Source organism: Aquarana catesbeiana, linkage group LG02 (genome assembly GCF_042186555.1).
Source record: "Aquarana catesbeiana isolate 2022-GZ linkage group LG02, ASM4218655v1, whole genome shotgun sequence".
Classification (NCBI taxonomy): Eukaryota; Metazoa; Chordata; class Amphibia; order Anura; family Ranidae; genus Aquarana; species Aquarana catesbeiana.
Window position 1 is genome coordinate 465,891,372 of NC_133325.1, and position 15,408 is coordinate 465,906,779.

A 15,408-nucleotide genomic window follows, 5' to 3' on the forward strand; every position below is an offset into this window, starting at 1 on the left:
GGGGGGAACATTCACGCATCAGAAATCCCCCCATCCCATCCTACCTGGAGCCGGCCGGAGAAGCTGTGCAGCATGAACACTTGAGACAGACAATCCAGCATGTGAAGGTATGTGCTCTTGGCAGCCCCCGGTGGTCACAATAGACATAGCATGCATTTACCTTAACCTCCCTGGCGGTATGATTATTTCGGATTTTAGGTGCTGAAAGCGGTACAATTATTTTGCATGGAAATTTGGCGTTTTATATTGTAGGCCTGTCATTCTTAACAATAACACACTTAAATCTGTCCAAACAAGAGTCTAGTAGATATCCCGGGTATGATGAAGTTTGAAACACAAAAACATAAATTATAATATAATAAATAAATATAAATTATTAAAAAAAAATAATAATATAATAATAATAAAATACATTTCCCCACGATTCACTATCGCTCAATTCTGCAAGTGTCCTAATTTACTATCGCTGTTTTCTAGCTGATCTAAAGCCACTTTTGACATAAAGGGACACTTTTTGGTTACTATGGACAATCTCCAGTTTCCAGGCAGAAAGAACAGTGTATATCATGTAAAACTGCATGCAGGGCATGGGCCAAAGCACTGGGGACAAAAGGGATGTGAAATAATTTCATACAGTACTGTAATCTGTAAGATTACAGTACTGTATATGTTATGATTTTTACAGTTTTTTTTAATTTGTCGCCAGGCTCCGACCCTGTGCGTCGTGCCGCTCGCAGGGAACGGAGCCTGGCACAGAGAGGGTTCGGAGGAGACAGAGCCCGCGGACACTGCAGGGTACATCGCAGGATCCTGGGGACAAGGTAAGTAACGCCGCACCAGGATCCTGCAATGTAATCCCGAGTGTGGCTCGGGGTTACCGCTAATGGGACTGAAATTTAACCCCGAGCCCCACTCGGGATTACCGTCAGGGAGGCTACAGGAGAAAACCTACTAGAGTTAAAAAATTCTGTGGAATCTCCTCTTACCTTATCCAGCCGCAGGGTTCTGTTATACAGACCCAATCTTCACCTCTCACGGTGGGCTCCGTTTGGAAAACCGTCAGAGACTGGGGCCCCCTACGAATAGGGGGATCCTGCAGTTCTGGACCTGTAAAGCACCCGGCTAGAAATTAGGCTAGAAAAACCATTTTCTAATATGCGGGATCCAGCTCTCTAAAAAGAGAAGCGTTACAGGTAAAAACCTTGTTTCTTCGGACACGAGGCCCGGGTACCATCCAATTCGGCCATGAAAGGACACTTTGAATGGATCCGGTTCGCCTGGCTTGCTCCAGTATAGGATATGGGATATTCCCCTTGGAGCTCAGCACAGGACATCTTTACACGTCCATCGCCTAAGACACTGGCGTAAAAACTGAGGTATCCCTGCAAGGGGAGGGATTATATAGGGGGTTGAACTTTCTGATAGGCTGTGCCAGTGTCCAATCACCAGTGATACCCTATATAACTCATCAGTAATTACTGTGGCTTTGTGTCCCGTGATGTTCGAGAAAGAAAAATAATCTACTACAGAAGGCGAGTGTCTGGTCTATATTAAAAATTTAAAGAGATGGTAAGTTGGATTTACTAAAACTGGAGCAGGCAAAAGCTAGGGAAATCTAAGGCTGTGCACGGTAACCAGCCTCTAACTTCTTCAATTAAGGGTTAACAAAACCTAGAAGCTGATTGGTTACTTTGTACAGCACTGACTGACCCTGCTTTTGTAAAGCAATCCTTTACACCTCGTGTCAGTAACAGCAAAGTAATTTTCTTCACTCTGACACTTGCGAACAGCCTGCTCGACTCCTTCCCTCCTGGTCCACCAAGGTGTTAGGTTTCTGTCTAATACGCCTCCTGCTCTTAAAAGTGATAGTTGGGAACAGTCTGAGTTTTCTCTGCCTGTGTCAAGCATCAAAACAGTCTACTGTCACGGATCATGTGTAGGCAATCTCTCACATACAGCTTCAGGAGCTGAAAATTTCACAAGCAGTATGGTGACACAAGGGCCAGTATGGGGCCTACTACAGAAAGCCTCTGACACTACTAAAGGTGTCAGCAGATGAAGAAAACTACATAGCTTTTCCTGACAAATGATATAAGCAATTGCTATAGGAAGTGCAGCATCAATGAGTGCCAATTGCAAGCATTCAATGTTGGTGAGTAGCCAGAAAAGTGTTACCCGACAACAGAATCTTCAAAGTGGACCTTCAGTAATTTTTTTTTCTTTCCATCTATTAGGCTCGATTCACACAGGGGCAACGTGACTTCGACACAACTTTGCAACGCGACTTCGAGCGACTTATAACACGACTTCACGTCGCCCCCAGAATTTGCCTGTGGCCAATCAGAGCTCATCAACTCCTGGGAGGGATGGAGGGAGGGGGAAGCATGTGTAGTGGTGACATTTTTTTTACTACTTCCTGTGAAGTCGCTTTACTATAGATAGAGATCCGACTTGGAGGCGACTTCCATTGATTTCTATGAGTACAGGTCGCCTAGAAGTCGGATCGAAGTAGTACACGGACCTTTTCTGAAGTCGGAGCGACTTCAGTAGTGTCAATTAAGACACTCTCATTCACTGTAATGCAAATCTCTTCTTGGGGCGACTTGAGGGCTTACAAGTCGGATCCCAAGTCGTCCTAGTGTGAACCGACCCTTAAATCTTCTGCCCTTGTTGTTTTAACTTTGTATAGTAAAACATTTTTTTTCTGCCAGTAAATACCTTATACAGCTTTTTCCTGTTTGTCTGGTCATTAGCCTAGGCTTATGACATACATAGCTCTCTCTCGTGCAAGTTTGCCAGGAAGGGAGGTGGGATGAGTCATAGGTGGGCCAATCAGAGATGCAGAGCTGGAGGTGTGCCTCTGTGTGTCTGTGTAAGTCCAGGAAGTGAACAGGCAGGAGCTTCAGCTGCCCACAGTTAAAATTACTGCAGCCAGACTTAGTGGAGGGAGATTTCTGCAGCATATTTGGCAAGTACAGAATCACATTATATATAAAATATGCAAAGTGGTTGGAGGGAAGTTTCGGAATGGCAAAGATGTTTTTATTACAAATTATGTGAGCAGACTGCAGTTCCTCTTAAATATCACCAATTTAGAGACATACAAACCAGTATTAATCAACTGTTGACTATAAGTTGTGAAAAAATAAGCATTCATTTTAGACCTATTTAGTACAGGATCACTAAAAATACAGGTTAAAATGGACTAGTCAGGAAACAATATTGAAGCTGCCAGTGTTAACATGTTCTGGAAAGGAAGAACTCCAGGGCTGACAGCTCTGTAGTTTATACCTTCCAGAACATGTCAGCAAGGGCAGCAACCATATTCCCTACTAGATAGGTTCCCCTTAATAGAAACAAAAGTGCAGTAAAAAAGTGTGGCAGAAGCACAAGTAATAAATATTACATTTGGAAAATTTCTCCAATGTTATTATTATTATCATAATATACGATTTATATAGCGCCAACAGTTTACACAGCGCTTTACAACGTAGAGGAGGGACAGCACAATTACAGTACAATACAGAACGGACAGGAGGGCCCAGCTCGTAGAGCTTACATTCTAAAGAGAGAGGGTGGTGGTACAAAAGGTAATAGATGCGGGGAATGATTTGATGGGGTTGTTAGGTGGGTGTGGGATAGGCTTCCCTGAATAAGTGAGTGGTGGACAGGTTAGGGGCTGATCGGACATACCGAGGCAGGGAATTCCAGAGGATGGGAGAGGCTCTGGAGAAGTCCTGAAGACGAGCATGGGAAGAGGTGACAAGGGAGCTAGAGAGCAGGGGGTGATTTGGGCGATATCTGCAGATGAGGTGAATATGTTCATTCATTTCTTGCCAGATTCTTATTCATCCTGAACCAATTGAATGTGTGTACTATAATCTGAAGGTAATTCCACCTTAATATCACAATCTGCCTTTCACAAATTTGCAGATATTGCTATACATGAAAATATGTTTGCAAGTATGAAGGGGAGCATGACAAAAAGGCTCTGGGAAAAAAAGTAAGACAATTACAATGTATCCTAGAAAAGGCAAACCAAGAAATATGAAGATGTCTTACCGATCAGCATCTCATACATTATGACTCCTAGTGACCACCAATCACACAATTTATTATAGCCAGTTTGCAAGAATACCTCTGGTGCTATATAATCTGGAGTACCCACAGTAGAGAATGCCTAAAATATAAAAAAATTAAAGGTAAATTAGATTAAATAGGCATTATTGCCACTAAGAAGTGTTGAATGGAAGCTGTTGGGGCATCAGATATATAAAATATTTAAAAGTAAAAGACAGGCCACTGTGTGTGCCTCTAACAATTTCATCCCCAGAAAGCTACTGTAATTTAAATCTATGCGTTTCTAAACATTTTGTAAGACTGCTAGTTAAATACAAAAGGATTACAAAGGAGGGGAGGGGAAGAATACCTGCCAACTCTTGCTGAACTGGACGAAATCTGTTGCATGGATGGCCTGGTTGGCAGCACCTGGCTACACAAGTAGGTTTTTCACTTTTGTTGAAAATTAGCATTTGGGCAGCACCTGCTTCCAGTTATAGTCATATGCTTTTAGTGTCAGTGTATTTTCCTGCCTTTGTGAAATTCTGAAACAGGCCCCTTTCACACGGGGCAGAATTAGTCCTGATCAGCATGAGATCCACTCACAGATCCCCTGTTGATCAGAGCAGAGTGGGCAGATGACAAGTCCGTGTCTGCTCAGTTTATGCAGAGTGGACACGGACAGAGCCTGCTCTGCTCACTGCCAGTTTACATGCGATTACCTCCAATTCACCTACACAGAGGAGGACAGATCCCCTTCCGTTTGTTTTTAGCAGACCCAATCGGATTGGAGGGAGGCAGGTGTAATCGGGCACAAGCCTGTTTACACCTGCCGGTCCATAGGGATGAATGGGATCGTCCAATCAGGTCCACCTGAAAAACAGACAGGTGGACCTAATCGCGTGAAAGGGACCCTATTTCCAAGCATTTGTCAAGTTACTCAGCAACGATCCTATTTTATATTTTTGACACTGGCCATTTTGAAAGCCAAACTTGCTCAAAGAAAGGATGGCGGCAGACCTGTAACAAAATTTGACTTTAGAAGACAAAACATTTTAAAGTACAATTTACACTATATCAGTTTTATAGGTGTTCAAAATTAGAAAGAATTAAAAAAAAAAAAAAAAAAGAAAAAGCGAGCAGTTTTCTAAATTTTATTTGACATTGGAGTCAACATACCAATTGCCGTCTAGTTCTCTTCCATGTCTCCGCTTTTCTCTTTGAATTCATATTTTGAAAATCTGCAATGATCATAAAAATTATACTGCTAAATAAGGGTACAAAAAAAAAACAGAGTTACTTACCAGTAACATCCTTTTCCAGGAATCTTTCAGGACAGCACCATAGAGAGACACTGGCTCCTCCCCTCTTAGGAAACACCACATTTCAATTCAATACTTAAATCTCACCGGCCCCTCAGTTCTTCAAGAGTTCCTCCGGCCAGCTGGAGAGACACAAGAATACGTCATACAAATCTTTATCTTACCTGACGCTCTCATGCGAGTTCTCATAGATAACCAACAATTTGGGTGGGTACCGGTGCTGTCCTGAAAGATTCCTGGAAAAGGATGTTACCGGTAAGTAACTCCGTTTTTTCCCCATTCATCTTTCAGGACAGTACCATAGAGAGGATAAGCGAGCACCTTACCTTAGGGAGGGACTACTGCCTGCAGCACTTTACGCCCAAAGGCTTGGTCTTTGGCTGACAGCAGGTACAATCTGTAGTGCTTCACAAACGTGGAAAAACTAGACCACGTTGCAGCTCTACAGATCTGCTCCGGAGAAGCACCAGCCCACTCTGCTTGAGAAGTCGCCACTGCCCTGGTGGAATGTGCCTTAATACCTTCCGGGGGCTCCAACCTCCGATTACATAAGCCTGACTAATGGCCAATCTTAACCATCTGGCTATTGAACATTTAGAGGCTCTGGACCCTTTCCTAGCCCCTGAAAATAATACAAAAAAGGAATCAGATTTCCTAAACTGTTTTGTACTATCCAAGTACTGAAGGACGCACCTACTAACATCCAATTTGTGGAAAATATGCTCCTGTTTCCTCACAGGATTCAAACAGAAGGTAGGTAAAACAATTTCTTTACCTCTATGAAAACTAGAGACCACTTTTGGCAAAAAGGCCGGATCCGTTTTAAAAATCAAACGGTCCAGGAAAACTTGAAAAAAAAGGTGCCCTAATAAAAAGGGCTTCAAGTTCACTCACTCTCCTTGCTGTGGTGATCGCCACCAAAAACACCGTTTTGAGGGTGATCAACCTCAAAGTACAGGCTTCCAATGGCTCAAAAGGATTCCCTGTAAGAGTCTGGTAAACTAAAGAAAGATCCCACACTGGGAAGGGGCAAATTCTAACTGGCCTCTGTCTGCCTAAGGCTCTGAAAAACCTAGCTATCCAAAGATCTATAGCTAGCGGCTTTTCCAGGAACACGCTCAGTGCCGACACCTGTCCCTTCAAGGTGCTAATAGCTAATCCTTTGTCCGCTCCTGCCTGCAGAAACTCCAATACCACTACAGAACTGCGTACATCAAAGGAGCTTTCTGTGCACCAACTATTGAAGAGTTTCCACACCTTTAGGTAGATAGCTTGCGTCTCCCTTTTCCTGCAATTTAGGAGAGTTGTCACTAGTCGATCCGAGAAACCCTTGCCCTTTAGCAATTCCTCCTCAGTAGCCACGCTGTGAGGTTCCATCGCTCCACCTGAGGGCAACAGATTGGACCCTGAGAAAGAAGATCCTCCTGAATAGGCAGAATCCAGGGAGGTTCCACCGCCAGACCCATCAAGATGGAGAACCACGGCCTCCTTGGACAGTGTGGTGCGATCAGAATGAGGGTTGTGTCTTCCGACTGAAACTTTCTCAGAACTGTTGGAATCAGTACAGGAGGGGGAAAGGCATAACACCTTGAGAAATGCCAGCTCTGAGCTAGTGCATCCACCCAGGCTGCTCCGTCCCACTTGTTTAGGAAAAAGAACAGACAAGCTTTTGTGTTAGCCTTCGAGGCAAAGAGGTCCACAGAAGGAACCCCCCACTTCTGAGTGATCATCTCGAAGATGCCCTAGTTCAAGACCCAGTCGCCTTCCCTCAACATCTTTCTGCTGAGAAAATCCGCTACTTGGTTTTGTTCCCCCTTCAAATGTACTGCCGAAAGAGAGAGCATGCTCGCTTCGGCCCACCTGAGGATGGATTCCACCAGAACCCACAAGGATCTGCTCCTGGTACCCCCTTGCCTGTTGATGTAGGCCACTGCTGATGAGTTGTCCGAACGAACCCTCACGTGCTGTCCCAGTAGTTCTCTCTGAAAAGTTCTGAGAGCCAAGTCTATTGCTCTCAGTTTGCTCCAGTTCGAGGATTTTTGCGTCTTCTCTCCTCCAAGTACCTTGCACCATCCTGGAATCTAGGTGTGCTCCTCAACCTGTGCCGCTCGCATCGGTCGTGACAGTTCTGGAGACTGGAAGAACCCACTCCAGACCCTGCGAGAGAGATTGGACCCTTTTCTCTACCACCAGAGGGACCGCTTGACCTGACTCGGCACGGATATTTGGGAGTCCAGGGACCCTGGACTGTGGTCCCAGAATCTCAGGATAAACAGTTGTAGACGGCGAAAATGCAGCCCTGCCCACGGTACTGCCGGGAGCGTGGAAGTCAGTAAGCCCAATACTGACATCGCTTTTCTTACTGAGATCTGACGGCTGCCCTGGAGCAATAACATTGCTCTGTCCACCTTCTGGAAGGAACACTTTTTGCTTTGTCGAATCCAATACATAGCCCAGGAAGGTGACCTTTTGGGACAAACTGGATTTCTCCAGGTTCAAGAGTCACCCCAAACTTTCTAGGATGTTTCTTGCTACCTGAAGATCCTGGGACAACTGCTCTGGGGAAGGGGCAAACAGAAGTAGATCATCCAGATATGCGACTACAGAGCTGCCTCTGAGCGGCAAGAAAGCCAGGATCTCCACCATCACTTTGGTGAAGATGCGGGTGGAAGAGGATAGTGCAAAGAGGAGTGCTTTGAACTGTAAATGAAACGTTCCTTCCCTGGTTACTGCTAGTCTGAGAAACCTCTGATAAATTTCTGCGATTGGAATGTGCAGATAAGCGTCTTTCAAGCCTATCGACGCCATGAAGCAATTCGGAGGAAGAAGCGCCTTCACCGAATAGATAGAATCCATCTGGAATTTCCTGTAGGTAATTGAGACATTCAGAGCCTTCAGGTTCATGATAAGCCTGAACTTTCCCAAAGGCTTGCGGGCCACAAAGATGTGGGAATAAAAGCCTCTGCCTGTCTCCTCTACAGAAACTCTTACCACCACCTCTTGTTCCTCTAACTCCTGTAGGCAGGATAGAAGAGCTGATGATTTTTCTGCACACTTTGGCAGCTCGGTGACAAGGAGTCTGTGCTGAGGAGGGTCTGAGAACTCCAGCTGGTAACCTCTTCTTATGATCCCTAACACAAACTGGTTGGAGGTGATCATCTCCCACTGTGGAAGGAAGGCCCCCACTCTTCCTCCCACTGTGGTTAACCAGTCATTGGGTTTTCTCGAGCTGTTCAGGAGGGCGAAAAAAAACGCCCCTCCACACCCTTTGCCCTTCTGCCCCCAAGCCTTTTTCTGCCGTTCTGCTTTTGGGGCTTCAAACTTTCTCTGAGGGCGAGACTTTTTTAGCCTGCTCCCCAAATTTCTTTTTAACGGGAAAGGCCTTTTTCTTATCGGCCTTCCGATCCAAAACGGCCTCTAACCCTGGTCCAAACAAAAGATCCCCTGTGAGTGGAATTCCACAGAGTTTAACTTTAGACGTGCTGTCTCCTTGCCACGTCTTAAGCCATAAGGCCCTTCGGGCTAAATTAGTGAGGGCAGAAGACCTTGCGGACATGCGCACTGATTCCACTGACGCGTCCGAAATATACGCTACCCCCCTAAGTAGCATTGGGAAGGAAGACAAAATAGTTTCTTTTGGTGTCCCTGCCTCAATATGCGCTTTAAATTTGAGTAAGCCAATATTTCATGTTGCGGGCCACTACTGTAACCGCCATGGCAGGCTTAAGGTTTCCCTGCGACGAATCCCAGGACTTCTTTAAAAGAGAGTCCATTGTTCTGTCCATGGGGTCTGAAAGAACCCCCATATCCTCGAAAGCTAGATCCGTGTGCCTGGAAACCTGAGAAATGGCAGCATCTAGTCTAGGAGCTTTATTCCAGATTAGAGTCTCCTCCTCTGCAAAAGGGAAACCTTTGCTTCAAAGCCCTTGAAAGGAAAGGTTTCCTCTCTGGATCCTTCCATTCTTTCTTTATGGCTTCGACCAAGACATCATGGACTGGGAAATCCCTCCTTTTTTGTTCCCCTAGACCTTTGAACATCTGGTCATGGAGCGATAACGCCTTCTTTTCCTCCTGTATCCCCAAAGTGGTGTGGATAGCTCCCAAGAGATCCTCCACTTCGTCAAGAGAAAGTTTGTAGCGAGAGGTTTTTGTGGATTCCCCATCCACCTCCTCTGCATCCAAATCCCCTTGGGAATCTGTGGCGGCGCTGTCTGGCTATTCCTCAATTCCCTCTCCGGAGCCCCCTGGTTTCTCTTCACTACCAGAGGGAGTATCCACTGGGCTAGGTGCCACACTCTGCGGCACTGGTGAAGGATTGCTCTGGGCTAGCGGCAACTGGAAGCTAGAAAAGTGTGCTTTAAAGGACTGAAAGGTGCTAGAAAGCTTCTTAACGGATGCAGCCAGATCCGAACTCTGTTCTGCTACCTGCTCTCTGACTAATCCCTCAATGCACTCCTTGCAGAGTGCCTTGGTCCAGGATTCCCCCATGCTGACTCTACAAGAGGGACATTTTTTCTTGGAACCATGAGGTGATTTGCTTTTCTCTGTGGCTTTCTATAAAAGAAAGAGAGAGCTGCCATAAATGCCCAATCTCACCAGTGCTTTACAGGGGACCACCAGGGTCCCAGACACACTCCCCTTCCACCCCCGATCACCAGTGAGGGGAGAACACCCGTGAAGCTATCGGGATTTAGGTAAGGGAACACCACCCCAGGGTTCCACTTACCTTAGCATGGCTGATGCTGTTGTCTCCTGGAGCAGTTCGAGAGACCTCTGCCTCCGACATGTCCGCTGAGGATAGTGATCGATCGTGCCTCCGACAGCAGACTCTACAGCAACGAACGAAGGGCCACATCAGCCGAACGCTCGGTCCGTTTTCTTTGCCGTGTCCGGAACCGAAAGGCGCGGGATCGTCGGAAGTGCCCGCCTTCGCCGGAACTGATGTCGCCCGTCATCCGGTCCAGCCATAGAACTTCAATGCTGGCTGCCTAACAGGCATTAGAAAATTGGTGCACTTTCCACAGCGCCCCCCTGGGCGGAAGAACACGGACCTCCTCAGCTGTCCTCCTTCCCCAAGAGAAGCTGAGGCGCGCCAAACCCCAGTTCTAAACAGGTAATAGCGGCTCTCCAGCCTTTACCTGACTGTAAATGAGTGAATGCGCGAGAGTGATAGAGAGACCCGACTCCCCCTCCTTCTCAGAAAGATTTTTGCTTTCAGCCTCTCCGACTGTTTAGCCACGGCTCCCAAGCAGTGTCTCCCCACCGGAGGAAACACCTGAACTGAGGGGCCAGTGGGACGGTGAGATTTAAATATTGAATTGTAAGGCGGTGTTTCCTAAGAGGGGAGGAGCCAGTGTCTCTCTATGGTGCTGTCCTGAAAGATGAATGGGGAAAAATATGTTAAACATGTCATTTTATGCATTCACTTATAGTGAAATTTGCCAGTCCAGTAACATAGAATGGAAATGTGTAAATAAGTCACAGCCCATTGATTTCAATGGCAAACGTTCCTATCTATGCACTCAACATTGCATAAAAAATTGCACTCTAAATTGCACAACTAAGGAGTTACACTACTGGAAACGTAGCCTAAGGCTAGAGTGCGACTTTGGAATGTGACTGATGCAACTTTGAGTGCAGCTTTGATCCAACTTTACACTCTATTGCATCAAAGCATTGCAGGTACCTTTTCAAAGTCACAGATTTTCAAAGTCGCATAGAAGGGAACGGGTACCATTAAAATCAATGGGCTGTGACTTGTAATACGACTTTGGACACAGTCGCATGACAAGTCATGCTTCCACTATTGCGATCCCAGAGTTGTACGATTTAGAGTGCGACTGAGTACAGCTTTGACCCAACTTTACACTCTCTGGCTCAAAGTCGCATCAAAAACTGCATCACAGCATTGCAGGTACCTTTTCAAAGTCGCTGTTTTTCAAAGTCGCATAGATGGGAATAGGTGCCATTGAAATCAATGGGCTGTGACTTGTCATGCGACTTCATGTGTCCAAAGTCGCACAAGTTACATTAGTGGAAACAGAGCCTTAGTGTGGTTGCCTGTACTATGATCATTGTAGACTGCGAGCTGAGACCCCCGAGCACTTCCAGCTACACTGACATTTGCTCTGCTTCCTGCTTTACTTTTCTGCTTTTGCAGTTCTATTTTACTCTCCCAAAAGAGTGGTTAGGCTCACAGGAAACATTGCACTCCCTATCTGGCAGACATCTTATTTTAACACCGAATTTGTTCTCCCTCTAGTGGCTAATCTACAAATCTCTAAATAATTACGAATAATGATAACAGTAAAGCATGTAAATGTGTGAAGCTAGTAATACTAAACCTTAATATTAAAGTATAACTAAAAGTAAGAGTAAAAGTAAAATACACATACATATTATACATGACCTTTATACACATACACACATTATTTTATATAAAATCAGCCCAAAAAAAAAAAACCCAGTAGTGATTAAATGCCACCAAAAGAAAGCTCTGTCACAAAAAAAAAAAAAAAAAAAAAACTCATACGGGTTCAGTGTTGCATGACCGTGCAATTCACGGTCATTCAAAAGTGCAACAGCACAGAAAGCTGAAAATTGGCGTGGGCAGGAATTCTTTCTACTCTGCTTGTCAAGAAACAAACTTGAAAAAAAGCTGGTAAAGTAAATAAAATTGCTCTGCTAGGCAGCATAATTCTAGTTGTAAAAACAAATCTGTCAAAATGAATAGACTGAACAGAGTTACTAATGGGACTGTCAGGATTAAAAAAAAAAAAATGTAAATGACATTAACGCTACAAGAACAAACAGTACTTACTGAAGTCATTCGGCAGGCTGTGGTTCAGATTCCTGTAAAAATCTGTCCGATGGGCCTTCTTAAGTCCTGTACATAATCCAAAGTCTGATAGTTTTACATGTCCCTAAAATAACAAAAAATAAAAAAAAATCACCAAAGATTTACTATAACTATATACAGTAAGACTTTAAGAGAATAAAATCTAAAAAGTATATATTTTTAAGTAAAGAAAAAAAAAAAAAAAAAAAAAACACACAAACAAACTGGACTAGTAACAGGAACAAAATGGATTTGTTTTTGCTAAAAGTTAACAAAATTATTCAAGACAACTAAATTAAAACATAAATGTAATTATAATAGGCTTCAAGGGGAGTAAGGTGTTGCACATATAAATAAGTTGCAGGTGCCTAAAAATTGGAGAATGCATTCTTATTCGTAGACTGTGTTGTAGAAATATCTTGGTACTGAACCAAACAGTGGCTTGCAAAAATACCAATACTTTTGAAATTCAAGAGCAAGAACTGCACAGAATTAGCCAGAAAACTATCTTCTGTACAACCTCTGGATGTTAGTTTCTCTCTGTTACTAATGGCTTGATTTCTCATTTCTGCAATTACTCCTGCCCAATAAGATCACAAGTAGCCATTGCCATTACTTCTAGGAAAGAGTGATGGTCAGTGGGTGGGGCTTACTCCAGAGGGGCCATCTCGTTCTCAAAAACAATGTGAGCAATGATCAATTGGGCAAACCATGGATCATTTTCTGTCTGACAGGCAGGGTGTTTAATTTTAAAGATAAGTATCTCACTTGAAAAAATGATAAATCTGTAAAAATAACCTTAAAAAAAAAAAAAAAAAAAAAGGAACTTTCCACTTTTTTGTTTTAAAACAACACAGGCTAGCAAATACTTTCTTGCTAAAATTTTCGTAAAAAAAAAACAAAAAAAAAAAAACACAATTATTAAAATAAATGCATATTTAACCCCAATAATGACACAACAAAATTCTCCTATCCAATTCTGGAGATTTTTTTTTCAACCATTTACAAAAATGCAATATTCTATAATATCAAAAAACCTTTGTATTACATAAATTATTTTCCTGACAGACTCCATGGCAGCAATGTGTGGGTTTAGTCCCACCCTATAGGACTCTACTCCCATAAATCTTTGCTCCCAGACAGCAGCCGTGTTCTTTTTTTGTCCTCATTCGAAGGACCTAATTGATGGTCTTCCAACCCGAAGATTCTCCTCCTGCAATCAGAATTGGCCAAGCTGCGACCCTGGGGAAGAAGAGTCGCAATACTCCGATAAGCCCTAGCTACTAGCAGGGTATGGAGTGGGCACATGGAAGAGGTGCTGGAAGAAGCTAAAGGCCTAGCCACTGGCAAGCAAGCGGCACATTGGTCAGATAACCCAGCTATTAGCGGGTGGCCCCATCACCCTCGAAGTCCGGCTTATTAATTTTACCTCGGCCTAGGAGACTATCTGGGTGGGAGCGGCGAGACCTTTCCTTGTTATTTGGCAGCAGCATGGCGGCTGGTTCCTTCTGCGTTCCAGCTGCCATTTACTTCCTGCTTCGTCCACGCGGTCGTTCTGAGCATGCGCGAGTATGGTACGGGAACGAGGCTTGGTTCGTGCGTGCGAATTGCTGTCAAAATGATGGCAATCGGGCATGTGCACTAGCGCCACAGGGGCACCCTTTTTAAACATGTACAGGCCACCCGCCGTCGTTTTACGTCGCTACTTTGAAGAAGAATATCGTTGTTATGGCAGCAGCTAGCTGCCATAACCCCGGTATTCTCTTCTTCAGCGGGAGGATTAATTTATTTTCAGATAAAAGTGGTCTCTGCGGCGAATTCGCCCCCCTCCCGCCGCGTTTCGGTGCCCTCTGCCACTTGCCGGAGCCGGCGATTGGGTTCTTCTCCTGGTTAGGCATGGAGACGAGTGTGGGGAAGATGGCCCCCACCCGTCTCCATATCATTGCAGGGCGGAAGTGACGTAAAAATTTCACTTCTGCCCATAGCTCTTAAAAGGGACATTTTTTTTTTTTTGGCTGTTGAGAACCAAATGGATCCGTCTCCATCATTACTTGGATGATCTCCTCCTGCTGGCTCAAGACAAAGATCGACTTCTAGAACACAGGGGTCAGGTCATCTCCACAATTCAGGTGGCTCCTGAACCTAGAGAAGAGTTAGTTGGAACTGTCACAGTCTTTTGTGTTCCTCGGAGCTCACTTCAACACAGTGACAGGCACCATCTCCTTACCTGAGGATAAGGTTGCGATAGTTCAAAACAGGATTCATCCGGCTCGCTCTTCTTCTCATCTCCATGCCCACTAGTGTTTGAGGATCATCGGCACCATGGTGGCGACGATATTGATGCTGAAGCGGTCACAGTGGAGGATGCTGCCCTTCCAGAAAGGCTTTCTTCATCAATGGTCAGGCAACAAAGCCCAGCGTATTCGCATTATGTCGGCCATGAAGGGTTTCCTTCCTTGGTGGCTCCGGCTGAAAAACCTATGCAACTGATTCCATCCTTCCCATCACATGGGTCACAATAACAACAGATGCCAGCACCAGGGGCTGGGGCGCTCATTGTCTGGCAGAGGTGGCTCGGGGCTTCTGGGACCTTCCTTCAAGGAACTGTGTTGAACATTCTAGGAGCTACGGGCAGCATTCCAGGTACTTCTGGCGTTTCGCCATCTGATAACAGGGGCCTCTGTATTACTCAGACTAGACAACATGACGGCAGTACCCTACATAAGGGGACGTAAGGGAGACATAAGGGAGAACCCTACATTAAGGGGTAACCAAAGCCTGTCCCTGCTTCAAGAGGTGGAACCAATTATGACCTGGGCTCAGAGGAACCTGGTCAACATAACAGCAACATATATACCCGGTATCCATAATGTCCAGGCAGACTTCCTCTTTCGAGTCCTTTTAGACAACAAGTGGTCTCTGCACGAGGAGGTGTTCAGATGGATCCTCACCTTGGAGATGATCTCAGAAGTTGACCTCTTTGCCTCCCCCTGCAACAAAATCTGGCGAGGTACTATTCGAGGTTCCGGGACCCTCAGGCCTACGGGATAGACGCCCTGATGGAGCAATGGTGGTTCCGCAGGGCTTATGACTTTCCGCCAACCCCCATTATCCTCCAGTTCCTGCGGAGACTCAAGTCGAAAGTAGCGGAGACATTAGCCATAATCCCTTACTGGCCCAACAGACCTT

The 15,408-nt window shown here is 45.0% G+C and overlaps 2 protein-coding genes across 7 annotated transcripts in view; one reads left to right on the top strand and one right to left on the bottom strand.

The window, feature by feature from the left end:
- LOC141128405 (large ribosomal subunit protein P2-like) overlaps positions 1–15,408 on the top strand; it is an 866,266-nt gene that overhangs the window by 844,348 nt on the left and 6,510 nt on the right. The window lies entirely within an intron of this gene.
- LOC141128403 (serine/threonine-protein kinase 38) overlaps positions 1–15,408 on the bottom strand; it is a 113,735-nt gene that overhangs the window by 20,283 nt on the left and 78,044 nt on the right. For all 5 annotated transcript variants that reach the window (XM_073615683.1, XM_073615682.1, XM_073615681.1 and 2 more), the window contains exons 9-11: positions 12,202–12,304; positions 5,239–5,300; positions 4,063–4,180 (exon numbers count right to left, since the gene is read on the bottom strand). In XM_073615683.1, coding sequence (XP_073471784.1) covers positions 4,063–4,180; positions 5,239–5,300; positions 12,202–12,304 — 283 coding nt within the window. The remainder of the gene's footprint in view (positions 1–4,062; positions 4,181–5,238; positions 5,301–12,201; positions 12,305–15,408) is intronic.